The sequence below is a fragment of the Musa acuminata genome, chromosome BXJ2-5 (genome assembly GCF_036884655.1).
Source record: "Musa acuminata AAA Group cultivar baxijiao chromosome BXJ2-5, Cavendish_Baxijiao_AAA, whole genome shotgun sequence".
Lineage (NCBI taxonomy): Eukaryota > Viridiplantae > Streptophyta > Magnoliopsida > Zingiberales > Musaceae > Musa > Musa acuminata.
The window spans coordinates 43,852,131-43,880,004 of NC_088342.1; the positions used below are offsets into that span (position 1 = coordinate 43,852,131).

Consider the following 27,874-nt stretch of genomic DNA (forward strand, 5'->3'; position numbering starts at 1 on the left):
AACCCAAATGACTAATCAAAATATTTAAACTAAAGTTGATAATAATATACTTATTAGATCTTTATAGATGAATATTAATCTTACTTACTTTCAATATAAGATTAATTTGAATATTACATTAAAATATTTTAAAATTTATATATTTATTTTAATGATTTAACTCAAACAAACTAATAAGGGGAATTTAACCATATTTATTTTAAAATAAGGGTTTTCTATATGAATATTAACACAATGAGGGAAATTTAATACATATAAGAATATATATATATATATATATATATATATATATACATAATTTACAATGATAAAATATATTATTTTAAACTCTGCAAGTTATATGTTTGTCAAGAATCCCTTTTATTCATGATGCATTCAATATAGATGAATCAGAATAACAAAGTCTGATTGCCTCTATTTGTCACAAATAAGTGTAGATGTGATAATCTTTAGGTGAAGTGGATCTCACTTAGTGCTTATCCTGTGCTACTGTTCTCTATTAATCTGAACTTGGATGAGGAAAATTATACATATACATCCACATGTATGTACATATGAAGTCCAAAATGCCTTGCAACACCATATGCACAATTTAATGGCCTTTGCCAGATTGGATCTCATGATGTGTTTGATTAGGACTAAATAGACACATTTTCACAAAGGGAGATCCCAAAAGAGGCAAACAAAGCTGCAGGGAGTCATTCTCCTCTGCAAATACAGCTATGATCTTTACATCAGGCACTGAAACTTCCAAGTCTACCAGCAGTCCTACACACATCTAATTAACATTGGATTCTCTGCTCCTTGAAGATTTTGTATGTTGCCTTCCCAATACTTCCACTGACAGGGGCTCTTCTCTTGTGCCATGGGAGGATGAGCAAATTCCAGAGTCAAAGCAGACAACCAATCGACCAAATAGTAGGATGGCAGGCATTAGAAATACAACAAAACTTTTTGAGCAAATCCACTTCTATGTTTTTCTCAATTTCTGTTCTTTTTTTTTTGTTTTTGTTTTTTTTGAATGCTAAAATTCTGATCCTGAAAGAAGTTTATTTCCTGATTTCTTCACTTTGAGAAGAATAACCAATGCCTAGCAGCACCTTCCTCCTAAATAGATTCACCATCTCCTTCCATTTCTCTTTAATTTTTCTTAATCTAAAAGATGGTGGATGACACTTTGCTCACTTGCTTGTATCTGTTCCTTTTTTTCTTAATTTTTTTTTTGGGTGGAAGAACTCCTCAGTACACCAAAATTCTCCCTGAATAAACCAAAATATTTGTTTGAAAGTAGCAAAGCCTGCCAAGAGAGCAAGGAGTACACACATTCACAGCTACTTGGTGACATTGATCATCTGCTTACTTTCCTCCTCTTGCTAGCTGGAGAAGTATGGAGACATGTTGCATGTGACACAACAGTTGCATCATCACTGTGATAGGTCAAGCAAGCAGCATCCAACACCCCTACTGGGCTTTGCGGCACAGAGGACACTGATGAGCTACTACCATCTTTAAGTGACTGCTTCCACATGAACACCTTGTCTTGAATCACTTCAAAGCATGCCGACACCCTCTCCTGCAACAACCAAAGTAATGATGATTGAAATTTGAAGCCCATCAAACATCTCCTCGGAGATGAGACTCAAAAGCATTAAACATCTGGTGATAATCTTCAAATTGCAAAACTAGTAGCACCCATGCAAGAAGATTTTGGTCCAAGAAAGATATCAATAGTAATAATGATAGAATCGTTTTTACCTTTGCTACATGAGTGCAAAAGGACAGACTCTTCTCAGCATCCACAACCTGGGTATCTCTCAGAACCAGCAGCGCAATGGCCGCAGCAATCACTGAAGGTCTGAATGCTAGGCAATCTATCCCTGCATCCAATTACACTTGATTCTTAGGCATTCGATTCGATTACCAATGCTAATGATAAATCAGATTCTAAAGTTTATCGCTTTCATAAAGAAATCTACCTTTAACTGTGCCCAAGATGAGTTCTGTAGATCGAGAAACCAACAACTTGGTGGGTGCATTGCCACCACTGAACTTGTGAAGGAAGAAATCTATGTACGAGAAAGGTGTCACAGCTTGCATCCTCCATTTGAGGGTGTTCAGCACCAGAAGCTCCATTCTCTGAATAGTCCTATCTTCAAACACATATTTTGTTTCACCAACCTAGCCAACAAGATACAGATAGGGTAGCAACAGAGATATTTTGCAAAGATTATATCGAGATAATTGTGTTCTTGGTGTCATCTCACCTGTAAATCCAGGGACAGAAGGACTTCAGTTTCCTCCATCTTGGCAGCCAAAGTTAGGCAGGCCACAACCAACAGCTGTGTCATCCAAGTCTTGCCTTGCTACAATTACAAACAACAAAAAGATGGGAGTTAGTTGGTGAATTATTGGATTGACAGAAAGGCATATGAGCAATGTGTGCATGAAATATCAGATTATAGACGATGAGAGTGCTCTTACTGGAAACTCATAGGCAGAGAGGAACCGATCCAAGTAATTGACAGATAAATAAGCACTTAATGGTCCAAAATTGTAATGGGCATGAACCTGTTAGACAAACCACAAATGCCATCAGTCTACAACTGAGAAGAAAAAATCTGGAAGCAAGGAGGAGGAAAAGAAGAAATCATTTTCATTGTTTAGATATAAGACATGAAAGACAAATAATTTAGAACAATGTGATCTTCGGAATCACATTTCAGCCAGTTCTCACACAAAATTCTAGTTTTTTTCTTATCTTACCGATCCAATAATTCATACAAACCTATGGACAAAAAATAAAGGTAAATCGGAATGTCTAATTAGGAATACCAATATAACAGAGGTATAATTGAACATAAAATGGAAAAAAAAGCACCAAAAAAAAGGAAAAAAAAGGAAGAAGAAGAAGAAGAAGAAGAAGAGGGCACATCAAGTAGCAAGAAATGTAGTTAGCAATGGCAGCAGTCTTATAATTATCCACATTACTCTTTTTTGCTTTGTTTTGAGCAAATCAACTTAAATCGAAAGACTATTCAATGAGTTCAACTAAAGCGACAAGGAACAACAAAGAAGAAGAGAGGAGAAGAGAAGAGAGAACCCTCCTTCCACATCCAATCGATGGCATCTCCCCTGAGGGAAAGGTCCAAAGCCCCGGAACGCAGCCTCTGGCCGTAGTCCTCCCTCGGCAGATGCCCCTGTTCCCTCTCGACCAACCAACCCAAGCGCTCATCCGACTGCAGGGTAGAATCCACCGGGAGATCCCCGTAAAAATCGAACCTTTTCGGTTCAGAACCCCAACTAGGCCTGTGCCCACGCTGCTCCTCCACATCATCAAAGCCCAGGACGCTGTCACCATCCTCAGCACAAAGGAGGATGGAGGAAGCAGAGTCATAGCTTGGACTCATTGCTCACCAAGAGAGAGAGAGAGAGGAGATGTAGAAAAGGCAAACGTGAAACCTTCAGTTACCAGAAAGGGTCCTTTTTCTCCCCCCTCCCCTCCCTCCCTCCCTCTTCTTCCCTCAAAGGTGACTCCTTGTCACATTGAAACTGAGTTCCATGGAAGCAGAGGATAAGAGGAGGCCTCACTGTTGTATAGAGAGAAAAGTGATAGTTTTGTAGGGGAGGAAGAGAAGAGAATAGCAAAGGAAAATAAAGGAGGAAATAATTAAAATATGTACTCTTTTTTCTTTAGAGATGATGATGAGAGTGCCTAAAAAAATGATGATGTGATAATTTATTGGTGGGAACAGTTTGAGAGGATTAGATTGTGTGTGATATTTCTGTATCATAATCCCTACAAAATATGAATTAAGGGAAGGTTTCTTGGGACTTCAAAAGCTTGGATATGTTTTCTTAATTAACATATAATAATTGCCCAATGATAATGACATTATCTACATAAGTATACTTCATTAGAATTATTGTTCATAAGATTGATTGCAAAGATGAAATATGTGAGGAGTGCTAATTACTGACATTGTTATATTATTAGAAGAATTGTTAAAGTAGGAACAAAAGATAAATTTTCAGTTGTCAATTATTATCAAATTATTAGTAGAAAGACAATTGCCATTGTTGTTTGATATTCCTTCATTCCTTTTTGTGGTCTTCATGTTCTGTATAAAGAAAATAATGATACCTTCTGTTCTATATGGTGTGAAATGAGATGGCATGATTCCAAAAGGTGAATGCATTGCCAAATTAGATTCACAAGAAATGGGTGATATGTTCTCTACTCCTTTAATTTTGGCCTTAGATTTTGACGTTAGGAATCTGATATGTTGCATTAAAGAATGTAAAACCATAATATATGGACTTTTATGTATGTTAGGGCTTGGAAGGCAAACAGCTCAATATGTGTCTGCTCTACATGTCTTCTTTCTTTCCTTTATTTCCAATATATATATATATATATACATATATAATTCAACATATGAATTGGATCGGTATTTACTTATTCGATTAAGTATTGATAAAAAAATTAATAAAAAATCATAAGATTAAGGTTATAGTTCAATTATCATTTGTTATCTTTTAATATCTCCAAATGATATAAAACAATAAATCTTTTTATTGTGGTTTCATACCACTCTTTGAATTTTTTTTACTAAATAAAACTAAAAAAAATTTTATGGAGAAAACATTTTGTTCGACCTTAATAGTTATGATATAAATAATTATTATTTTTTTCTCACTTGACATAATTACTAGTCGAATCAAATATATCTTATATTATGATACAAGGTTCATTTTATCGATCGATACCAATACACTAATCGATTGATAGTACGATATGTATCATCCCATATAGATGTATCATGTGTGGGATGGACTGACGACATGAAAAATCGATCGAAAATAACTTTAATTTTTTAAAAATAGAATAAAAAATAGATTAGGGTTCTTTAATTAAAAAATATAAATTTAGTATAATTTAGTAAAAAATTAATTAGGAAATAATAGTGGTACAAATCTTTTTTTTTTACTTTAAAAAGTAGTTTTGTGATACATTTTGGACCATCTTTCTATTGATATTAAATTATCTATAAAAAATTGAGTTGAATTGTTAGATTATTTATTAAATAATTTAAACTTTAAGATTTAAATGAACCAAGTAATTAATCGATAGATATATCTAGTTCTATCATAAAACAGAATAATGGAACTCTACGAGCGATGGATTGGGATCATCAATCCTATGTTTTTGTATATTAATTTGATATATTTATTAGACTCCATCTTGAAATTAATCTCATGATAAAGTATATCAATACATCATATATCATTAGTGTACCAACGTAGCTCATGAGGTAAGTACAATTATGGAGTGGAGGTTAAGGAATATCGAAACTTCTATTTTCACCACTAATTCGTTGTTTTGTATTATAAGATCGATTACTATACCATTACTTAGAGAAGAATGACCAGCTATCACTATATTACCGTTGGTTATAAGATTCTTCATAATATGATGATTATGAATACGATGAGTTCTACTTTATGTCTATGCCGTGTAGGTTCTATTGCATCTGCTCAAAATCATTTATTGTATTTTCTTTCTCCTTTTATGTATAAACTTAATCAATACCTCGTCGAGCTCTAAGATTTGAATATTGGGTGACATATATAAAATATTGCTCTTTGATCAATGCACTACTCTCAAACTATGTAGACAAGACCATTAACTCCCTAGTGTTGCCACCATCATTAGTCAAGGCATTGTTGTCTACATTACTGTCATGTCTCCGGCCCGAGCGAGTTGCTGAATGCAATTGAGAATGTGTCTTATTATCCGATTCAATTCTTTTCAATGGTGCGACTGATGCTACTACATTCCCTTTTACCTTTAGCTTTGTATGTAGAGTAGACGACTATAATTATTGAGTGTCTCTAGTTCCTCGAGTAATCTTATTCGATGTTGTCCGGCTCCTTCCTCCATGTTTTGATATAGGGCGATCTTCCTCGTACTGAAGATGTGCTTCCTCTTCTTCTATTGTCTTGGTGATAAAATATTAAGGACATGGAGGATCTCTAACCTCATCAATTACATAGAACATCTTGGTTATTCGCTACTTTGACTTACTCTAACATTGATTATGAATTTTCATTATAGTTTGAAGGTTAATAAAATCATTCTCTGGTTCCTTATCTGGTTTGGCACACCACAACTTTAGCCGGTGGACAAATATCAATTTCTCTAATTATCTATATAATAGTTTGTTGAAGCCTTTATATGAATCAATATAAACATTGATTAGTTATGTTCATAACTTTTCAGTGTCGTTATTTACGAAAGTATATGAACAACAACCTATCTTAAATTTGGTATGTCCCCTCTAAATTATAGTTAGAGTCACCACTCGACTGTAAAAAATAATAATAATAATATCGTTAGTATAACTAATAGTTAATGTCAAATATAATTTATAATAAATGTGTGTAACTATTTGTATCAAGATCCATATTGTAATAATATGATACAACTATGCTATTGGAGAATGAACGGATTATTTTTCAAAATAATCGATCCTCCATAATAGTATTGGCGGCTGCATTAGTAGTATATGGTAAGAATCAATATATAATATTTCTTAGTGTCAATAATAAATCTGATTTCATTCTAAGACTATACCGAAATCAAATGATCGAATTTTAATAATATGCTACAAGATAAATAATTTTATTACTAATTTTTTAAAATATTAAAAATTATGAATTAAATTATATTGAATATAAATTTACTTGTATTATAGATGGCTTGGTCTATATGAACTTTGGTCCTGCGATCAATGACATATAAATATTGCTCGATCTTAAAATCACTTGTGGATGCTTTCTTAATCTTCTATTTATTGTAATCAACATATGTCTAACATAAGATATTTGGGAATGCTTCTCTATATCAATCTTACAAAGGACAACGTAGAGTAGTTCTACTCCTATTATAATTTCATTCCTGGTATCCCAAAATCTAGAAAAAATAATTTTTTTTCTCTTTTTTTTCATTGCTCGATCTTGAATACTTGGAATCAGACTATTCTTGTAAGGTGACCATTGCCTTGAGACCTTATCTCTTTTGCTATATTGACTTTAAGGTAATGAAATTTATAGTAAATCAAGTGATTGCGGATCGGAGTATCTCACCATTTGTATACTTTTACATTAAAAAATAAACCAAATGATGATTATATATAAACTTTATTATCGATTATACCTGAGCTATACATTTGCTAATTAATAGTAGCTTACAAATATTTTTTAGCATTAGATTCGAGCTATGTATAGAGCCCAAAGTAATACTTTTTTTTCTCTATCAATTATAAATCGACCTTCTTAAAATTGGCTCGATTGTGAATGATTATTTAGTCAATATACCATGATTTGATCTCCTCTATTATGATATCCATTAGGTTTTCAATATAGCTTGTATCTTGAATCTTGTTGAAAGAATTAACTAACTTATGAAAAAATATCCATCTATTGTAATATACTATAAAATTGATGAGACTCAATCTTGTTGGCCTTATCCAACTATCACATATTAGTGTCACTCTAAATTCATCTCATTACTTTTTGAAGGATTTGATCTAATAATTTAGTTCTTCTACCTCTTCATCTAGATATACACGGTAGATCTCCTTTGGTATTAGAAATTGGATCCATATGATAACCTTTTAAATAGATAAGATCATGCTCTAATAATATATACTTTAGGTTATATTTGTTGAAATCGTATAGAAGTCGAACTATTTAGTTATTGCCTTCTCAATATTTCATGTTTTTTCTTTTGTATGTACATCATCAATCTATATTTACTTTGTTCTTTGTGAACGATAGGCTTATGGATTAATATCAATAATATATGATACTAACATCATACTAAGTTCTCTAATAAAATCATAAATTCTATCTTGCCTTATGCTACCAATCTGGCTCAACTTAAGAGGAGGGGCAGTTGGCTATCTCATACTAGTTGACATCTAGAATTTCTATAGCACAAATTCACTATCGCCACCATGCTCCCATCATGAGTTAGGTTGTAGTGTCTCATTGCTTCCTGGTACATGCACTGATGCTTATTAATGCATGAATATCAACTATAAGATTTGTCGACATTATTATTGTGACCCTTATATTTATCATAAATCAATTCATTCGTAGCCCTATAATATTCTTCTTCGGCTCTTTCCTTCTTTTTAATTATTTCATATTAAATACATAAAATTGATCTAGGTTAAATTATGATAAATCATTATTAAATGTAATAGTTTTACCATTAATATAATTAATTACTTCTTAATTATTCCTTATTCACCATTATAAACATGTCAACACTTTAAAAAGAATTAAAGATATTTAATTGACCTAATATGATTTAAATTTTGATTAAGTAAATATTAAATATATTAATCATAGTATTAACATAGTTAATTAATCTATAATTAGTCCTCTTTTACTACTATAAATATGTCAATTACCCTAATATGTATTAAAGATATTAAATTGATCTAATATGGATCAATTTTTAATTAAACCATCATTAAAACTACTAATCATAATATTAAAATTTTAATTAAAACTTAATTAAACATATTATATCATCACAAATATGTAAATCACCATGTATGAAATACAAAGATTTAACCCATTAAGTATCTAATTTCAAAAAAATAACATTAAATATACTAATCATAACATTAAAGGTATTAATTATTCCTTAATTAATAATATTCTATCACCATAAAGACCTCAAATAACATATTAGATATTGAGAATATAGAATATGATTAATCATTTTATAGATCTAAAAAATTAAGAAAAAATATACCTTTAATTATATAGTTCTTCCTCTAACTTAGGTGCTAAGCCTCCGTAATCAACCTTACAAGTTTGATCCAATCAATAAATAATAACTTTATAAAGTTTAAGAGAATACAAATATGAGAATGAAAAAAATATATAAGTGGAAAAGTGTTTGAAAGAGTAATAAGTTAGAGTAATAAATTGATTGGTTCAAACAGTCAAATAGATCGTTTGAATCAAATCAATCTATTATTTTGATTGGTACAAACTCTGATTTGATAATATAGGATCATATAGCATAAATTATCCGGTATTGAAAGGTTCATATCGCCCATATTGAATAGTATACTGCAATACGATATATTTTGCTATGATATGTGAAAATGGTTTTATTTTTCTCTATCACTTTAATTATTTCACATTACTTAATTTGGGTCCTTTGCTCTAAGTTCGACCTAATCATTGTTGTGTTGATGTTGATGCAACATAACAATCAAATAGATCTTAATGACCTTCACAAAGGTTGACATATGTGATGGCTTCACATAAGCAAAAGAATTGATGTCTCATTTATGCCAACACACATTGTGTGGCCTATCTTTTATGTGAACCATTTGTAAACCTAATGTCATATATGATGGATTGTTGATTCAATGTTTTGCCAAATAGTTCCAAACAATATGGTAGTTGAAATAATTATTGATCTTTCTCAGATCGGCCATAGTGAATTGCTTGATTAAGTTATAAGGCAAAGGAGACAATATCTTACATCAATAATGCATGGCCTTAATGATCTGAGCTATCAAATTGCAGCAAATATTGGTGGTGTCCACATCATCTAATGGTGAACTTTGTATAGGAATCTCTCAGCCATTTCTGGCTCCCACAGAACCAGAAGCCAGAATCCTAAAAGGATTTGATATTTAATTCTCTCTCTCTCTCTCTCTCTCTCTCTCTCTCTATGTCAGTGCTCCCATATGAAGAAGCCCACAGAATTCTCATTGCTCTTTTTGCTCACCCTTCATTAAATTGAAACTTACTTCCAAGAAGAAAGGATATGATATCAGAAGTTTACTTGCATCATAAGGGAACAGAAAGCAAAGGAACACAGAAAGGAACAATATGCTTGTTCTAAGATTGAGATAATTAGGCCAAAATAACTTGAATTAATTTCATAAACTATTTTAGCTATTTTAGCTATTGCTGTCCCAATTCATCTCTTAGAGAGCTGAACACAACCATACTATGGTAGCTTTTGCAGAAAGATCAACTTGCAGGTTTGACTTGGTGGATTAACTTGACTCCACAGAACTATTTTGAGACAATGTAGGCAACTGAGAAACTTAATCACCAAAAGTCTTAGCAAAAGTTGGGACAGTATATCACCTGTTCTTCTCTTTCATATCTTGTAGACATTGCTGTTCTGATATCATGCAGAAATGACATGGAAGGTACTCAAAGCTCTGTTAGGATCCTTGCAGGCATCTGCTTTTTAGAATTCTTCCAAAGAGATGAGCCTCACCTGTCTGCACCCTTAAAAATGCTTCTTTCTTGCAAAACAATTTTCACAGATGAGGAGGCTTTAACCATATACTATTGTCAAATGCCCTATAAATGAACCATCCTTTCTTTCAGTGTTCCTGCTGAATGATAAATGATTCCATCATATAAGCAGTAGACAATCATATAAATAATTAGGCATCTACTTGTGCCATAATTCATGCTCGATTGCATCAATAAGAGGGCTTGCACTCAGATATATAGTTCAAAGTTCTGAAATTATAAGAGGATTCTGAAGGGAGGTAAAACCAGTTCAACTTTCAGAATTAAAATGTTGAAACTCACATTTCCAATGCACCATGCATGCTAAAGATGATCACTGCTCTCTCTTTAAGATTTTGCCACAACCAATCAAAACATAGCCAAGTTCAGTACAACTACTGACAACAAGACAGCATTCGAGCAATTTATTTTCCTCAGATAACCCACCCAAGCAAGGAAGTTGGCAAGAGTGTGTGGCAATCAGCAGATGCAAACTAATGGAAGCCATTACTTATTTCCCAAACAAATTAAACAGCTCATGCATTTTTCTTCCATCATCAAGAAAGTTAGCCAGATTGAGATTTCCTCCTAAGTAAGCTATTGTTATTCTTCATGCAGTCAAGAGGAAATGTTCCTTCTTAAGCCACAAATGCATAATAAGAAAAAGAGTAATCTGCTAATTCTAAAATGGGGCATAAATGATTGAATGTTTGGCTGCTGAAGGAAATACATGGTGCTAATTATCAGTTTGGAGCTGAAAGCAAACATTACTTGATCAAATACATGGTGCTAGGATTTGGCAACCCACCGGCGGAGGCCGACGGAGGGCGGGAGCTATACGCGGAGGCCGACGAGGGCATTGGCGACGCCATCTCCGGCTGGGCGGAGTTTGTCGTAATTAGGTGGCCCGTGTTGAGATCCGTGCAAACACTTGATTAATGTGCTTAACACTAAATATGGCGCGTGAACAACGACGTTCAAGACGCATCGAGATCCGTGCAGACACTTGATTGAAGTGTTTGTTTAAGATAAGGCGGCTGAAACCGTTATGAGTGGTTAAGTGATGAGTTAAACTAAATATGAAGCCTGATCAACGTTCATCCCTTCTTGAGATTCGTGCAGGCACTTGAAATAGGGCGGCTAAAACTGTTAATAACCGTTAGGTAATGAGGTGAAATGAAATAGGGCGTTTAGCCAACGTTCATTCTGCTTTGAGATCCGCGCTGCAACTTGATTAATAGTGTTTACTGTTCAAGATAAGGTGGCTTAAACTAAATATGGCGCTTGATCACACCTTGAGATCCGTGCAGATATTTGATTGGCGCCTTTGAGATTTGCATCGAATTTGGGGATTTCATTTTTGTTTCGTGGACGTTATTTATCCAATTAATAATTTGGATATGATCCAAAAATTTTTTTAATCATTTTAGTACTATATGCATTCTTAAATTTTTCAAAAAAATAATTAGTCAATTCATTGGATATTGTGACTTGATTATATTAGACAAATATTCAAAGATTAGTCTCGTGAATCCGAATTATATTCAAAGATTAGTGAATTATTTTTTTTAAATCTCTCACTTGATTTTAAAATTTTTATTTTTTATAAATTAATAGTTGCTCGAATTGCTTAGATTGTCTTTTAACCAAATTTGTTAATATATTAATTATTATATCTTATTAATCTTCAAGGTGATTGTCTGTCGTTACAATCTCATAAAAATTTGATTAATATCCTTTCTTTCTTATAAGATAAGATTATATAATCTAAATTATTCTAGATGATTAATATATTAATTATCATATCTCATTAATTTTGAATGATCATATCTTCCTCTTAAATGACTCGTATGATAATCTCATAAAAATCTAATTAATACTCATTTCTTTCGTAGACGTCTTTCACGTTCTCGAAAGATTATATAATCTTCCATCATCTAAGAGTAAAAAATCATAACCATACGATAAATTATAGTTAACGAATGTCGACTTCATCCATACTTCAATTTATATTTTATCATAAAAATAAAAATATATATTAATATGTCATTTTCTCTACAAAGACTAGTAAGAAAGAATCATCCGATTACAAGCTTTTATCTTAAAAAAAAAACCGCAAGTTGGGGAAAGTATATTTAGGTGATCACATCAGCCTTGAAACACATGACACATGACACAACATGTCCAATAAGTTCTCAATCTAAAATTGGCTCATAGTCATATACAAATGACAAAACATGATACAAGTTGTCATCAAAGGCCAAGTTTGAAGCAACCCAACAAGCATCCAAAGGAGACTTTCCAACCCTTGTTATCCTAATTTCTTTGGCATGGTTGGTGGTTTCAAAATGCTACCCAAGTCGGGACCCACCTTGGTGAATTCCCCCAAGTGGGGCTCTTGAAGTTTTGTTGATCTATCCAAATCAATTTCGATAGCAAAGTTGTCCTTTACCCTTTCATGGTGGGTAGGATGGATTTCTTTGATCTACTTGACTCAAAAGCTCTTCATGTCATCGTTGACTATGATCTATCCATCTCTCTTTAAGATGCTAATATGATAATGATGTATTAGGTTAATTTATCGAAACTTTGGGCCATTAACAATGTGCTATTGCTTGTTTTGGTATTTGTATAACATCATCTCATTGTGTCCTCTTATCACATCCTCCTCTCTTTCTTTAATTTTAGGTCATTTTCATGAATCACATTAAATATGTAAAGCCATGCAAGATCACATTAATTAATTATGCATCACATTATCTACAAAGCTAAGTGGAATTGGGACATGAATGAAAGTGTATGTTAACTTATTTGATAAAAGTCTTAATATTTTATCATTAGATCTCTATAATGAGATTATATTTTTCTTGAAAAGAAACCCTCTAATATTATAGGATAAAATAATGGATGAATTTTTCCAAAAAAAAAATCTATCCAAAATTTGCCCCTATTAGTCATGATTCCTAAAATACTCAATAATAAACATCAGTAGCAAATATATGAATTGATCTATAGAGTGAAATTGATTATTACTATGCTAGAGGTTAGTCTAATTCTCATGTATAAAGTTTATGGTGTTATTTTTGATATTTTAATATTGTAAGTTTTTTTATTAAAAAAAATAAGATAAATGAACTCGAAACCCAATATAAATCATCTCATATAAAAAATATGATTTCAAATAAATATTTTTATTTTATATCAACTATAGTAATATTTTTCTAAAACACTATCATTTATAGACAGGGTATACCGATGTATTATTCGAGTCCTATTATCAAGAAATATTTCAAGGATTATGATAAATAGGGGTATCATTTGAGAAATATAGATAAAGAACACATAAGGTGAAAAAAAAACCTTAAAAAAATATTTTTTACAAAAAAATTCATCCCAAATTAATAGACAATTCATAAGTCAATTATTCAATTTAGAGATTTACTAAAATTGGCTAACAAGTTAACTATCTCATTGGATTCTTGCAATGTGAGCACTGACCACAGTTTTTGTTTTCAGAAACAAGAAAAAAATGTTGTGAGAAAATAAGAAGCATTTTTTTTATTTTTGCAATAACTATTTTAATTACCTTTTTATTTGTAATAATTGATGATTTGGGAGCAGGATTGCTTGTACAAAGTCGTGAAGACCACCACATCTCTTTTCCTGCCATTTTTGTCCATCCAAATTATTCGTTAGTATCAAAACATTCGTCTCCTCTTTCTCTCTCTGCCGTCCTTTTTCGGGTTGGCTGTCTCGTTTACATCGGCGGCAACGGGGAGAGCTCTTATCGTGCACCAGCAGCGCTGGGGGAGGAGGGGCATCGGTTTTGGGAGGTTTGGCGGGTGAAACCGAAGGCTGTAGGTTGCGTGGTGGCCGCCTCCGGCGGATCTATGATTGGCGTTCGACGCGGCTTGGGAGGTCGGAGAACGGGAGCTGCTGGCTGGCGTGCGGCCGCCGATAAATGCCCCTCCGCGGAGATCTAGGCCCCTCCGCGGCGGCGCTTTTGGTCCTCCTCTTTGCCCCCGTGCTTGCTTTCGTGGTGCGCCGGAGATGGCGGCTCGCGATGGCGAGGCGGGAGGAGGTCCGGAGGCTGGCGCTCCTCGCTGCACAGGAGGCGTCCCGGGCGGAGGTGGAGGCGATGGAAGCCTACGCGGCCGCGTGGACTTCTGCTGCTGTCGCTGCCAAAGGCGTCACGAAGGATCCCTCGGCACGGCCAGAGTGCCCCGTGTGCTTTTGCCCCGCTATCGCGAGGTGCGCCCGGTGCAAGGCTGTCAGATACTGGTTGGTAGACGCAAATTCTTTCCTTTGTCTTCGTTCTGCCTTGCAATTCCGTTGATTTGTCTCAGTATTAGGCTTACGGTGTGATTTAGCTACTGATCTGAAGTTGGATTTTGTGAATTTAGGGTATTCACTGTTGGTTTGAGAAAATTGCAGCTTGTGAATTTTGGACTTCATATTATTCCTGAAAGAACCTTCTTTTTCCCTAATATTGCCTTGATCTCTATATATTATAGCTAGATTAATGATAATTGGAATTGATGTTGTCATCACTACTTATTAGGGGATTTTGTAGAACCTATTAACGAAGAAAATTTCACAAGTTGTTAACTTGAGGTTGAAAAAGAATACTGCTCTATCTATAAGTGATAGAAAAGATTTCATGGTGGTGATCGGTGAGCCTCGACGAAACCAACTCAATAGTCTGTTGGAGATGCTGGACGACTAGATCACAATATATTTATGTGTTGACAGGAGAAGAATATCAAAATCACTTTTTTTCAACCTGACTTCTCATGTACTTGTTCATATGGAGAGGAAATCATCTTGTGCGCTTCAAGTGATTGGAGAAAGTTGGAGTATCGAGTTCGCCATTTTTTATACATGTAGTTGTTAAGATAAAACTAATTCTTAACTTGCAGGTGCCTATATAGTAGTGTTTGTTGTACATTCTTGTGAAACAAAATAAAAGAATACATATGTTGAGACAAAATACTCAAAATCTGTTACTGAAGCAACTAAAAATCTTTAACTAATAATAAATGTCAAGGATATAATGATATTATCTGGAGAAATGCAAATTTCAGTTCATGATGAATTAATTAAGACCTTTCTAATTTTTGTGAAGTATGACAGCAAAATATAACATCAAATTAGCAAGAAATAATTTCCTTGTCAGTGAAGCTTTAGGGATTTTAGTCCACTACCTAACCAGAGACTCAAGGATAACTAAGCATTGCAATAAGAAAATGATAGGCCACTAAAGATTTATGGACTTCTTGTCTGCTGATTAGTAGTTAACAATCGCTTGCCTTGCAGGGTTATAAGTTCCACCTATTTAATTATTTATTTACTGAAATTACTTGTTGGTTCTTAATCTGCTAGTTTTATGGGATACATTATAAATGTGGAAATTTTGGTTTATGTAGTATATTATGATTATCTGTTCTTCATAATGCAATATTGTGCTGGACTTTGTCTTTTGAAGAAAATTTGGACCGATATGCATTCTTAAATTTCAACCTTCCTTTCCTTATTCATTGCAGCTCTGGCAAATGCCAGATCGTTCATTGGAGACAAGGCCACAAAGATGAATGTCATCCTCCACCTGTTAATGATAATTATAATGGTGCGACAAGTGTATCTTGTTCAAAGGTAGTGCAAGCTGAACAGCCTGGTTTGGAGCATAAAGAGGATCTAAACATGAAAGCAGTCGAGATGTCTTTCGAGAGGGCTGCTGCATCTGAATCCCGTTTCTCTCCTGATGATCTCAATGAGGATGACGTGTATATTCCTGGAAAGGAAAAAACTTCTGATTCTTTTGCTTTACCATCGATACCAATTTATTCAACAGTTTCTTATGGTATTGGGACCCCTGATTATGCTTTGGCTAGTGGCAAACCACATCTCCTCCATAATGCTAGGCTAGAAAAATCTTCATCTTCTGAAATACCTACTACTAGCGTCAGAAAAGCAGTCAATAATAATGATGCAAATCTTACTAGCTTTTCAACTTCTAAGCTTTCTACATCAAGTCCTTTGGTAAATGGCACTTTCTCTAGTAACATAAAAGAGATGGCGTTTACATCTAAAACCGAGGTGGATGAATCTGTGTTGACTGGCCCATCTGGTTTAAAAGCAACTGCATCTCTGGATCATACAAGTAACAAGCACTCTGAGATCACTGGTGAGGATCAGATTGCTTCTCCTTGGACGGTTCATGATGAGACCTATATAGGTGTGGGCTCAACAAGTGAAATTTCTTCTCATGTATCTGCTTCATCAAAAGCTAAATCTCAGTCAGAGAACAAGAAGATGCAAGCTTCAAACAAAGAAGAATCAGGATCTGTTGCTAATGGGATGAAGACTGAAGTGCAGTCACTGAAGTCCAAGGCTTGTAGACCTTTATCATCTGCTTCTGATCAATTATCATCTAATGGTGGTGCTCACCCTGTAGCAATTCATAAAACCTCAAAAATTGGTAATGCTTCTCGAGAACCCATCAGATTATCTGATTCTTCTGGTGCTATAGCAAATGGTCTATCCAAATATGCAAAAAGACTTGTTAAGCAGTCTACATCTCCCAAAGTTTCTAGGCATTACCCCTCAGAGCCGGTGAGCAATCTTTTTCTTATGTGAATGTAAAGTAGGCAGATTTGCATTTGCTTAGGGGCACGTGAGTCTGCAGTAGTTCTGTTGCTTAATTTCCACAGCCCTGTCTGGCTTACTACTTTTTTATCTTGATTTTGCAGATGCTTTTTCCATATGATCTCTTTATCAAACTTTACAACTCTGACAACATTGAATTGCGCCCTTGTGGTCTCATTAACTGTGGCAACAGGTATTAAACAATTGCTGCCTTACATAATTTGTAACTTTAGGATATGTATGCTGTTTCTTATTTGCTCATTCAAGATTGACACTGCTGGTTCTTATCCTTTCTAGCTCAATATAGTCTAGACTAATAGGACTGTGGAGCTTGCTTGTCAACCATGTGACTGAGTCTGGTAGGCAATGTACATATCATGTCACAGTGTGTTCATGCCAGACCATGGTAGTTAAATGTGCACGAATGTGCAAGGTACAAGGTACTGGATATGTGCCTTGTCAGTATCTTGCTGTTATGGCAATTCTTTGTCACAGGTGCTGGTCACAAGCCAGCTGGAGTTACAATGTTCTTCTGTAGTTTTTTTTTTTCGTTACTAGTTGGATTGCTTGTTTTACTGTCACCCCATAATCAGTTTCCCCTTTGCTTGTTTTACTGTCGCACCATAGCTTCCAAAGCATCAACTGTCTGAATTCTTTTGGAGCTCCTATCATTTGCTGATTAATGTTCTGCAAGTCAACTGTTGTTGTTGTTATAAGATATACCAATATGGAGATTTAAAGCCCTTCTGCATCTCCTTTATTCAGCTATATGTTGTCATAGGCTTCTGGACTGATGAGATAAAAGAAATTGATTGTTTATATGATGAATATGGTTAGTGCAATATGTAGTAAACATTTAGGACAATTAAGTTTCCTTATGATATGATGGGTCTATCCTTTTGGTGGCACATAAGGGCTTGAATCATCAATCTATGAACAATCAATTGACTTTCCTCTTTAAACATGTTTATTTTTATTGCAGCTGTTATGCTAATGCTGTTCTCCAGTGCCTGGCATTTACTCGGCCATTGACCGCATATCTTCTTGAAGGTCTTCATTCGAAAAGATGTATGTCTATTCTCTGTATGGCATGGTTGTTGCAATTTTTTATTGTTACATGCAGAAAACTCAGTTCTTTTTTATTTATACCATCATTACTAGGTCCAAAGAAAGACTGGTGCTTTACATGTGAATTTGAAAGTCTTGTGATGAATACAAAGCAAGGGAAATCACCTTTATCCCCTATAGGGATACTCTCTCATTTACACAATATTGGGAGTAATTTTGGCCATGGGAAAGAAGAAGATGCCCATGAATTTTTAAGGTGAGTTTGACATCAGACATTTAACTTTGCAAATCCTTATCATTAATTTGACATAGACACCGTACTAAAGACCATTAGATGAATGTTGATATAAACAAATAAAAGATCATATAAAGGTGAACCTCTAGTGACACGGTTATGTTTCTATTTGTGACCTAGATTACCAGAGTTCAAGTCTTAGAGGTCAAACTGCATACATTGATCATCCTGTCACATTGCACTGATGGGGTCCTTTTTATAAACAATGAAATGGTGAAGAAGAGACTTGATATAGTCTACATTTAGCTTAAATTAATTATATTAAATTAGTCAAGGATTTAGGCATTGCATATTTTATTCATTCTAGTCGTAAATGCATTGGACATGTATCACACTGTGCCATGCCATGGCACACAAAGACATGAAGCAAATGCTACCTGCACAGAGGAGACAAACTTTTATCTTATTTTCCTCCCACCTATTGTTGTTCTCTGGGACTAGCAGTTCTGTGTTAGATTCGGCTAATTAAGTTTGTTGTCAAACATCTAGCTATGGAGACTAATTTGTGTTGCAAATTCGATTCTAGCAAAATAGAATTAGAAGGTCATTTTATGTAACATACAACTAATAATTAAATTGGAGCATTCATGTGCTATCGGAAAAATGATTAGATTTTTTTCTAATAGGAGAATGTTATTTGTTTTTCAAATTTGTCTGGTTTTCCAATGTTGGTAGCATCTCTGAGCATGCATTTTATTCATATATATTGGCAGGTATGCAATTGATATTATGCAGTCTGTTTGCTTAAAGGAAGCTGGAGCAAAACCAGATGATGTATTAGCAGAAGAAACAACACTGATACAACAAACTTTTGGTGGCTACTTGCAATCCAGGGTATTTCAGTTCATAAACTTTCTTATTTCTATTATCAAAGCAGTTCTCACTAGAGATGCCTAATAATGACGTATAGCTAGTTAGGATCTAACTGATGGTTGATGATTTTGAATGCAGATAAGGTGCTATAGGTGTAAGAGCAACTCAGAGCGATGTGAAAGAATGATGGATCTTACTGTCGAGATACATGGTGACATTGCTACCCTTGATGAAGCACTTTCCTGTTTTACATCTCCAGAAATTTTGGATGGGAAGAACAAGTATGAGTGTGACAGGTTGGTCTATTCATGTTATTTAACTGATTGACATGAACATTCTCCTTTCTTTGTCACCAATCTTCAAATGTTGGGTTTATAATCCCTGAACCCTTAATTCCAGGTTACCCTGACCATAAGGACTTGATTAATAATCTGGATGACCTAAATTGTATTTATGGTATTATGAACAGAAAAGATAAGACAGATACCTGAGTAATGAAATAGCTTGGAATGACGGAATGTAACTTTAATGCATACTTCAGCTAATCCTAGATCCATCCCAGATCAAGTTTCTAATCTCAAGTGGAGGAACATTTAGAGAGAGTACTAATGACAATAGAACAGATGAAGTAGGAGGGGATTTCCCAATTCATAGGCATCTCACACTCCTGAAGTTCCTGTCTAGCAATTGTGGGTCTGAATCACCTTCTCTGTGAACTCAACATTGCAATGGAAACAAAAACAACCCCATAATGTGGACACATTATAAATATAAGAGGCTCCATCTGTTACCATAATTTATCTACAATAAGGAATTTATTGGATGAATCACATTGAACCACATCTTGCACTCCTAATGTTCCTCCCTAGTCATTGCAGGACTGAATCACCTTCTCATGTTGGACCATGGAACTCAATATTCAGCTTTTCAATATTTTAGATAAATCATTGTTATGTGCATTTGTGATTATGGTCTGTTCACAAAATTAAAAACACCATGTTGGCTTCTTACTTCACAACCTAATATTGGATTAGGATGGTTTCCTGGAGGAACAATGCTACATAATTTAGGACATACATTCTAGGGTAAAAGACATTGTCAAGTATTTATGACATTCAAACTTGTTTGGTTGTGATCATAGAACAAACCATTTTCCTTTTGGAGGTTAAGTTTGGAAGAATGGTTTCTGTCTGAGTCTGACTGGTTAGAATTTATGTTTTGTGTACTAAATAACAACTTTTTTCTTAAAAATAATGAATGGTATAGTGACTTAAAAGGGTTGGAGTCTACTTGACAAGCCCCACCTAAAACGGGAATAACCCTAGCACATTGATTGTGAGGAAACATAATAAGTTGAATGGTCAATTAATAGAATCAGCCCAAGTTTAAAGATCAACATGATACTGGTGTATTTTAAGCTAACTAATTCTTGTATATTTTGTCTTGTGTTGAGGACAATGAAACAATCGGTAAGGGACAATTTGACCTTTAAGTTGGAATACTGAGCTTTCTTAAAATATTGATATAGGATAATGTAAACTCAGTAACCTCTTCTCCTTTGTGTTCCATGAGCAGTGGAGTGAAACGCTTCAAGGACTTAGGGTACCTAAGGGTGTATTTTTACAAAGGACATATACTGGGGAAACTGAAAATTAAAAGATGTAACATTTAATTGTCAACTCATAGACTAAATTGATCCTTAATAATCATATGTAGGATGCCACTTGTCACAGCCTTGACTATAGCAAGGTCAAGTTGTGCATCATCCAAAATTGAGGATTTTCTAGGTTCACTAATATTTCTATGTTGACTATTAATCTTGTTGGCCAAATTATGGTACCCGGATGACATTACAAATCCAGAAGTCTTGCTTACATTATATTTTACCAGAGTTCTATCATTTCTTTAAAGTGGATGTAGTAGCCATTACAACTTTTATTCTGTTTGGTCATGCAAGTCAGATAGGACGGTGACCTTATTATGTCAGAAGTAGCTTCTCACACTTCTCACTGGTGTGGTTCTTCTGAGTTCTGACTACAATGATAGTCTCCACTTGCTTGCTCAACTTTTCCACAAAACTTCTTCTGATATAACTCAGCCCAACGCTGTGGTGAATTCTGCATGTGTCTATTGTAAGGCAGTCTTTTTGTTAATGCCTCTGTGCATATAGTTTTACTACATATTTTCCCATGCTGATAATGGAACTCATGCACCGCTTGCTTTTTCTTATTAGATGCAAGTCTCGTGAGCGAGCAAGGAAAAGATTGTCAATATTGGAGGCTCCCAATGTCCTGACAATTGTATTGAAGCGATTTCAGGTAATTACTTATAGGGATGGCAGCAGGTGGGTCTTTTGAGCCACTTGGATCTAGTCAACTTTCTTAAACTGTATATGGTACCCTTTTTAATCAAGTTTGGAATGGGTTCACATTGGAAAATAGGCAGAAAGAATTTGGGCCATGGGCTCAGGTACCTAGATCATTAATCAAATTGGTTTCAAGTACTCTTCCTGTTGTTATTCTTAATATGAGGTTGGATGGCAACAGGTAACTTCTTTTGTGTACCCTTTAATTGGGTTTGGGTTGAGTTCAGGTTGAAAAATACGTATCTGAGTTGGGTTTGGGTACCTAAAGAGCTGGTTGGTTTCATATTTGGGTGAAATTCGTAGGTACTACACCCGCTGCTATCTCTAAAACTCATAAACAAAGCACTCACTACTTTTTAACATTCAGCTTTTTGTTGAATTAGAAGTGATGTTTGCTTGTAACCATTTTAGATCATAGCACTATTTGGAATATTTTCTGTCTGACAATTCAAATCAATTTCTTCTGTATGTCTTTGATTCTTTGTACAGTCTGGTAAATATGGCAAGCTCAACAAAGCTGTCCGATTTCCTGAGTACCTCAATTTAGCTCATTATATGAGCAGAGATGATGCATCCTCTATGTACCAGCTGTATGCAGTGATCGTTCACAAAGATGTGATGAATGCTTCCTTTTCTGGTCACTATGTTTGTTATGTGAAGGATACACAGGGCAAGTGGTACAAGATTGATGATAGCGAGGTATCCTACTTGTTACTTTCTTTTACTGATTGTGAGGCCTTTATGATGAACTTATTGTGGTTTTTTGATCGAGAATATGACTTCTGTTAGAATTGTCTAAATTATTTCAAAGTAACGTTACATATTTGATTTGCTACAGGGCTTTAATTTGCTTATCTCTCAGATTCAATCAGTCATTTTACCTAAAATGTTGAAGATGTGCTTATCACATTATTCAAGAGTGATTTATGCAATAAATAAACACCTTTTTAGTATTCTCATAAACCTACATTTGGATCAGTCACTTTGTGGTATAATGACAGAGTTCAAATTCCATATCTCGTTGCATCTGTTTCATTTGGTCTCCCCAGTGATCATATCCTCTTTACTGGATTTTTAACACCAACAAAAAATCTAGATCGACAAGTTTATCAAGTGTTACTGAGGTGTATATGTTCATTCGACGATGAAATCACCTTTTATATTCTGCACAGGTAAAACCTGTGGAGCTCAAGAAGGTTCTGTCAAAAAGTGCATACATGCTTCTTTATGCCAGGTAAAGTTAAAGGTTCTGGAGCCGCTTTCTTATTTCATTTATGTTTCTTAAATTTCTTAGTGAATTGGCATTTCAAATTAGGTGCTCACCTCATGCCCCAAGCTTAGTAAGGAAAGCAATCTCCCATGATCCTGTACAAGCAAGGAAGATCAGGAGCAAGGAAGCCAGTGGAAAGTCAGGTGGTTCATCAATTACAGAACAAAGGAGCCACTTCTACCCACAACCAATGATGGGTGATCGTGCCAATTTTCAGTCATCAGATCTGTTCCGTCCTCCCGTGAATGATTCTTCCAGCGACAATTCCTCTCTTTTCGATGAAGGCTCCTCCTGTAGCACCGAGAGCACAAGGGACTCAGCAAGCACTGAAGAGAACTGGGAATGCATGTCTGGAGAGTCAGACTGTATCAACTCAAATAGCCTCAGAGGCTCCAAGGAATCTAATGGACTCACTCATTCACCCCTGTTCTCCAGGCATTCATCGAAAAAAGTCTTACATGATGATTCTGGACGGAATGCTAGCTCTTCAGGCAGGGAAATTGATCATGTGGAGGTTGGGAGGCTTGCGCCGATGAAGCATCAGGGGGGCCGAACGACATGCTCCGAAGGCAGTAAGAGCTCATCCTTTTTGTATCATGATAAAAGCCAAACATGTAGAGTAACAGAACATTGTAGCACTGTAGAGACCGACTGGATTAACCCAAGTGAGGTGAAGTCTGGTGTTGTATTGAGAAGACCGAGTAGGGAAATAACTGCCCAAACATTTTATTGATCCGTTTGGGTTGTAGAGAAAAATAATGTAGGTTGTATTATGCCCAGCGAAACCTAGATGGACAGAAAAAGAGTAATTTTTGTTGACCTTTTATGTCTTTTTTGTGTTGAACTCTTGTCTAGAATGCCATGATAAAGTATGCTGCGTAAATATTCGGCAATTCAAGCATTTGAGAAGCAGTAACATGCAAGATATGAGGTAACGAGTGTTTGTAGGTGAGTGAATCGCTCTCTTTGTTTCTTCGTTTTTGCCTGTTAATTGTAGTAGTTGAACTCCTGACTAGGGTTGCAGATGACTGTGACCATTCTTGAACAGCATGGCATTTTTCTCTTCAAAGATTCATTCAAATTATTCCCCAAGGTTAGTGAAATCAAACTTGAAATGGGTTTCAAAGCTCGATCTCCAAGCAAGTCAGAGGTAAACCATGCAAAATCCTCTTTCAGATTCAATTAAAAATGAAATGAATCCAATACACAATACTTCAGCCAATACTATATTTGAAAGATCAATGTAATATAACTTTATCTTTATATTATCATCTATATGACTCAAACCCTCCTACTCACAGACTGCAAAGGAGCAATTTTAATGCGATTATGAGAATATCATTACTCGAATTAACTAACAATGGATTTAACTAAACCATGAGAATATCATACAACTTCTGCAAATGTTGGTGTGGAATTAGAATATTTTGCAATATTGTATTTAATCCAGAGACAATATTGATTGATGCTTGAAGCAGAAGCACTTCGATTGAATCTGCTGCTTAATTATCATTGGAACTTCATCCTTTTGGCTGGGCCTTGATCAATTATAGGGTCTACAGATGGTTGCTGCTCCGAGGCTTGTTGGCCGTCTGGTCCTTTCTCTGCGTCTGAGGCTGATGGAGCATAACCCTCCGGAAATGATGGTGGTGGAGGAGCTGGGGGCAGCTGCATCATTGAAGAATGGAAAAAAGTATCAAACTTGATGTATAACCCAAAAAATGTATCTAGTGCAACGCAAAAGAAAATACATATATATTCTCAGATGGGTAGAGAATTGAGGCTTGAACAAGTTTGACAGGAATTAGAGGGCATTGCTAACAAATATCTAGCTTGATGTACAACTCAAACAATGTAACTAGTGCAAGACAAGCAAAAAACGGTTGTCCTCCGAATGGAAGAGATACCATGAAACCCATTACCCATAAACTACTTGCATTTGGCTGAGGCTCAAACAAATTTGACAAAATTTAAAGGGTAATGCAACCACAGATTCAAACATCATGTTTTTGGTTGAGATAAGAAAACAATGTACAACTCCTAAATTTTTTTTTTCACTAAAAGCAAATAGATTAGGATGGAAAATATGTTGATTGCACAAACACATCTGTGAGGTTTTGAGCATAAGATGGGAAGAAACATATCCTTCTACATCTTTACATAATTGGTGGTTCATTGAGAATACAGAAGAAAGGCACTTTGAATTGTTGGTTCATCACCAAAGATTTTATCTTTTTTCAGCTAAATGTTCTTATGTTAGCAATATCATAATATCTGCAGATTCTTATATAATATTCAAGATTCCAGACTAATTAGGTTCAATAGTCCCTCAAAAGTTCTCGGAAATATATGTGAGACCTTATACATAAACGTATATCTACATGCAAAAGTGTTTCTTCCATTCTTAACATGCATGGCCATTTTTATTCTATGGGCATGAATCTAAGAATCCCAAACTCATTTCATTCCTTTCGAACATGGAGTTTTTGGTGGTATTTACACCATTTAAAACAAGATATACCAAGTGTAAAAAAAACCAGTTACCTTGCGTTGCAAGGAGGCAAGAATATGATCAACTCGTTTTAGTTCCTTGAGATCAATTGTCTCCTTCGCACTTTTCAATTCAGCGCTAGATTCTTCATTTTCAGCATCAGCTGCAACACAACAGAAGATCAAGACTTTCAATGAAAATGAAAACAATATAATGATTTCTGTACCACGATAAGAAATGGTTTTTCATGCAACAATTTTAGGAACATGCTTTGAAAGATGCAGTATAAGCACAATGCCTTGAGGAATAATTAGGTTCACGTTTCCAGTATAATGTATCTTAGATAATAGTTAAATCAAACTAAAAAACATAGAATAGAAAGGAGACCAACATATGGTGAATAACAAGCATATCATTCCTACATTTCTTCTTACAAGGATGATGTCTTGTAGTACTTCCACAATTTGGAGGTGTTTCATAGTGCTTCACAAATGCATCATCTTCTTATATATAGAAGACAGAAAACAGAATGGTGCATACTAATGAGTTATTTCATATTGTGAACCAATACGTAGTGATCAAATTTCTTTCCATCAAGGATTCACTCAACATAACTCTCTTTTGTCTTTTAATTTGTGTAGCCTCCCCACCACAAAGGCTGTCCGCTATCCAAGCTGTTGAAGCAAAATATCACTTGAGAATAGTATGTCATTCCATTAGAAGTATGAAACTTCTTAAGCAGATGTATTATGCACATCATTACCCTTTTTTCTTCCATCTTTTCTCATGTAGAACCTAATTACATGAGACCAACTATTTCGGATGGATTGCTGACCACAAAATTTCTTCAGAGTAACTTGTTATCTTGTTCAGAAATCGTCATCAATCTCAGCACCACCACCCAAGGCTAAACCTATCAATGTAGAATCAAACTAATAGCACAATTCAAATTGAGAAGGTTTTACAAAGGATTCAATGGTGCTAACAAGTCCATAGCTGCATCAGTGTGGAATATAATCTCAAGGTAAGGAAGATATTCATTACATCCCTTCTTTTGGCAATCTTCAGTAATAGACACAATTTAAAGGCAATCACTAGCCAGGTTGGAAGCATAATCTCTGATCAGATGCTATGATGACATACAACCTTGTGTCAGATCTCTCAAGATAGTCTCAAATTCCTAGTTAGACAACATAAGATTGCATCGAATGTCAACAAGTATGATTAGCTAGTAATGTTATTTATCTTTCTTCGTGCAGTTTAAAGTCATTAATCCAAGAAGCAAAATCAAAATTTTTCATAGACATGAATGAAAGTTGTGAAGAAGGGAAGGCCAGTGTTACGACAAGGAGCAACATTCATCTGAAAACAAACCAACTGAAGACAAAGTTGATTCTTTCTTCCACACCTTCAATATCGACAAAGCATATTAATCTACTAGAGTGTTTTTTATGTGCATGATCATAGGTCATAAATGCAGCAGTCATTCACACAAACAGAAGTGTAAACAGGCCTACTTGATTTTATGTATTGCAAAGGGATGTAAAAACCACGCAATTGAAATGAATGTGAATCTTGCAACAAGAGTAGCAAGAACAGTCTATAGTTCTTTGGAGAACAAATACCATATCCAATCTTCTCCAACTTCGAGGCTGCAGTATTGAAAGCCTTTGATATATGATACAGAGCCCTCCCCTGCAGCCAGAGCAACGACTTCAATTCCAGTTTGCCGCGTTGAAGCAGATCAAACTTATGTGAATCAGAAAAAGGCAAAATGAAAGAAGAACTCACGATCCGCGCCGCAAAGACACTGGAGAGCTGCGGCGCCTGGTAGACGGACCCGTCGAGGATGTAGTACGTGAGCATGGGGTTAACCTTATCCGGGCCGTCTCGCTTCTGCTTCCTGATAACAAACAGGTTCGGCTCCATCACCTCACTCAGCGCGTACTCCGTCCCCGTCATCTTCCTACACTCACGCATATACACAAACAGCTCAAAGACGAAATCTTTAGGCCACAGAAAAGGCAACCCAAGGGAGGCGCGACGCACGAGAGGTGGGAGATATCGAGTGGGTGGATGGATCGGGCGCGGAGCTGCTCGTTGTTGCAGGACCAATCATAGAAGGGGGACAGAGCGAAGTAGTCGAAGATGAGATTGCGGTCGAGGGGGTAGGTGTTGAGCCACAGCTGATCGCGGAAGCAGATCCCGGTCATGTCCGTGCCCGGCGGCGGGGGCATACCCTCAGAGGCGCCTCCGCCGGGGTTCCCGACCGCCGGAAGGGCCACCTGGCCTGCGGGAGGGAGCGGCGTCGTAGCCATCGCCGGCCTCTACCTGGAGCACGCACGATGGACTCGCCGATTCGGTCCAATAAATGGGCCGCACTGCGTCGAGCCCATTTCTGAGGTATATATATATATATATATATATATATATTGTAAATATTATATTTTGTAAATATATATTATATATTTTAAATATTTTGTAATTTAATATATTTATATACCAAATTAATTTTTGTTATTCATAGTTATAAGTTATCAATAAGATGAACATTAATAGAAGGGATATGCACAAAGGATC

The 27,874-nt window shown here is 35.3% G+C and overlaps 3 protein-coding genes across 3 annotated transcripts; 1 reads left to right on the top strand and 2 right to left on the bottom strand.

Moving 5' to 3' along the window:
- Window positions 1-691: 691 nt before the first annotated feature.
- Window positions 692-3,546, bottom strand: LOC135611851 (cyclin-D4-1-like). The gene is made up of 6 exons (XM_065107499.1): window positions 3,104-3,546; window positions 2,482-2,567; window positions 2,265-2,363; window positions 1,977-2,178; window positions 1,756-1,877; window positions 692-1,573 (listed from the first exon to the last, which is right to left on the bottom strand). Exons 1-6 carry the CDS (start codon window positions 3,405-3,407, stop codon window positions 1,349-1,351), a joined length of 1,038 nt encoding a protein of 345 aa, XP_064963571.1. The 5' UTR covers window positions 3,408-3,546; the 3' UTR covers window positions 692-1,348.
- Window positions 3,547-14,026: 10,480 nt separating this feature from the next.
- Window positions 14,027-23,629, top strand: LOC135612904 (ubiquitin carboxyl-terminal hydrolase 15-like). Its single transcript, XM_065109699.1, has 11 exons — window positions 14,027-14,628; window positions 15,891-16,959; window positions 17,097-17,185; window positions 17,975-18,060; window positions 18,154-18,316; window positions 19,069-19,189; window positions 19,307-19,464; window positions 21,402-21,486; window positions 22,023-22,232; window positions 22,706-22,767; window positions 22,849-23,629. Exons 1-11 carry the CDS (start codon window positions 14,309-14,311, stop codon window positions 23,534-23,536), a joined length of 3,051 nt encoding a protein of 1,016 aa, XP_064965771.1. The 5' UTR covers window positions 14,027-14,308; the 3' UTR covers window positions 23,537-23,629.
- A 515-nt stretch (window positions 23,630-24,144) lies between these two features.
- Window positions 24,145-27,677, bottom strand: LOC103985465 (mediator of RNA polymerase II transcription subunit 6). Its single transcript, XM_009403166.3, has 5 exons — window positions 27,344-27,677; window positions 27,086-27,260; window positions 26,920-26,989; window positions 25,348-25,457; window positions 24,145-24,471 (listed from the first exon to the last, which is right to left on the bottom strand). The coding sequence occupies exons 1-5, from the start codon at window positions 27,610-27,612 to the stop codon at window positions 24,313-24,315; spliced, it is 783 nt and encodes a 260-aa protein (XP_009401441.2). The 5' UTR covers window positions 27,613-27,677; the 3' UTR covers window positions 24,145-24,312.
- Window positions 27,678-27,874: the final 197 nt, after the last annotated feature.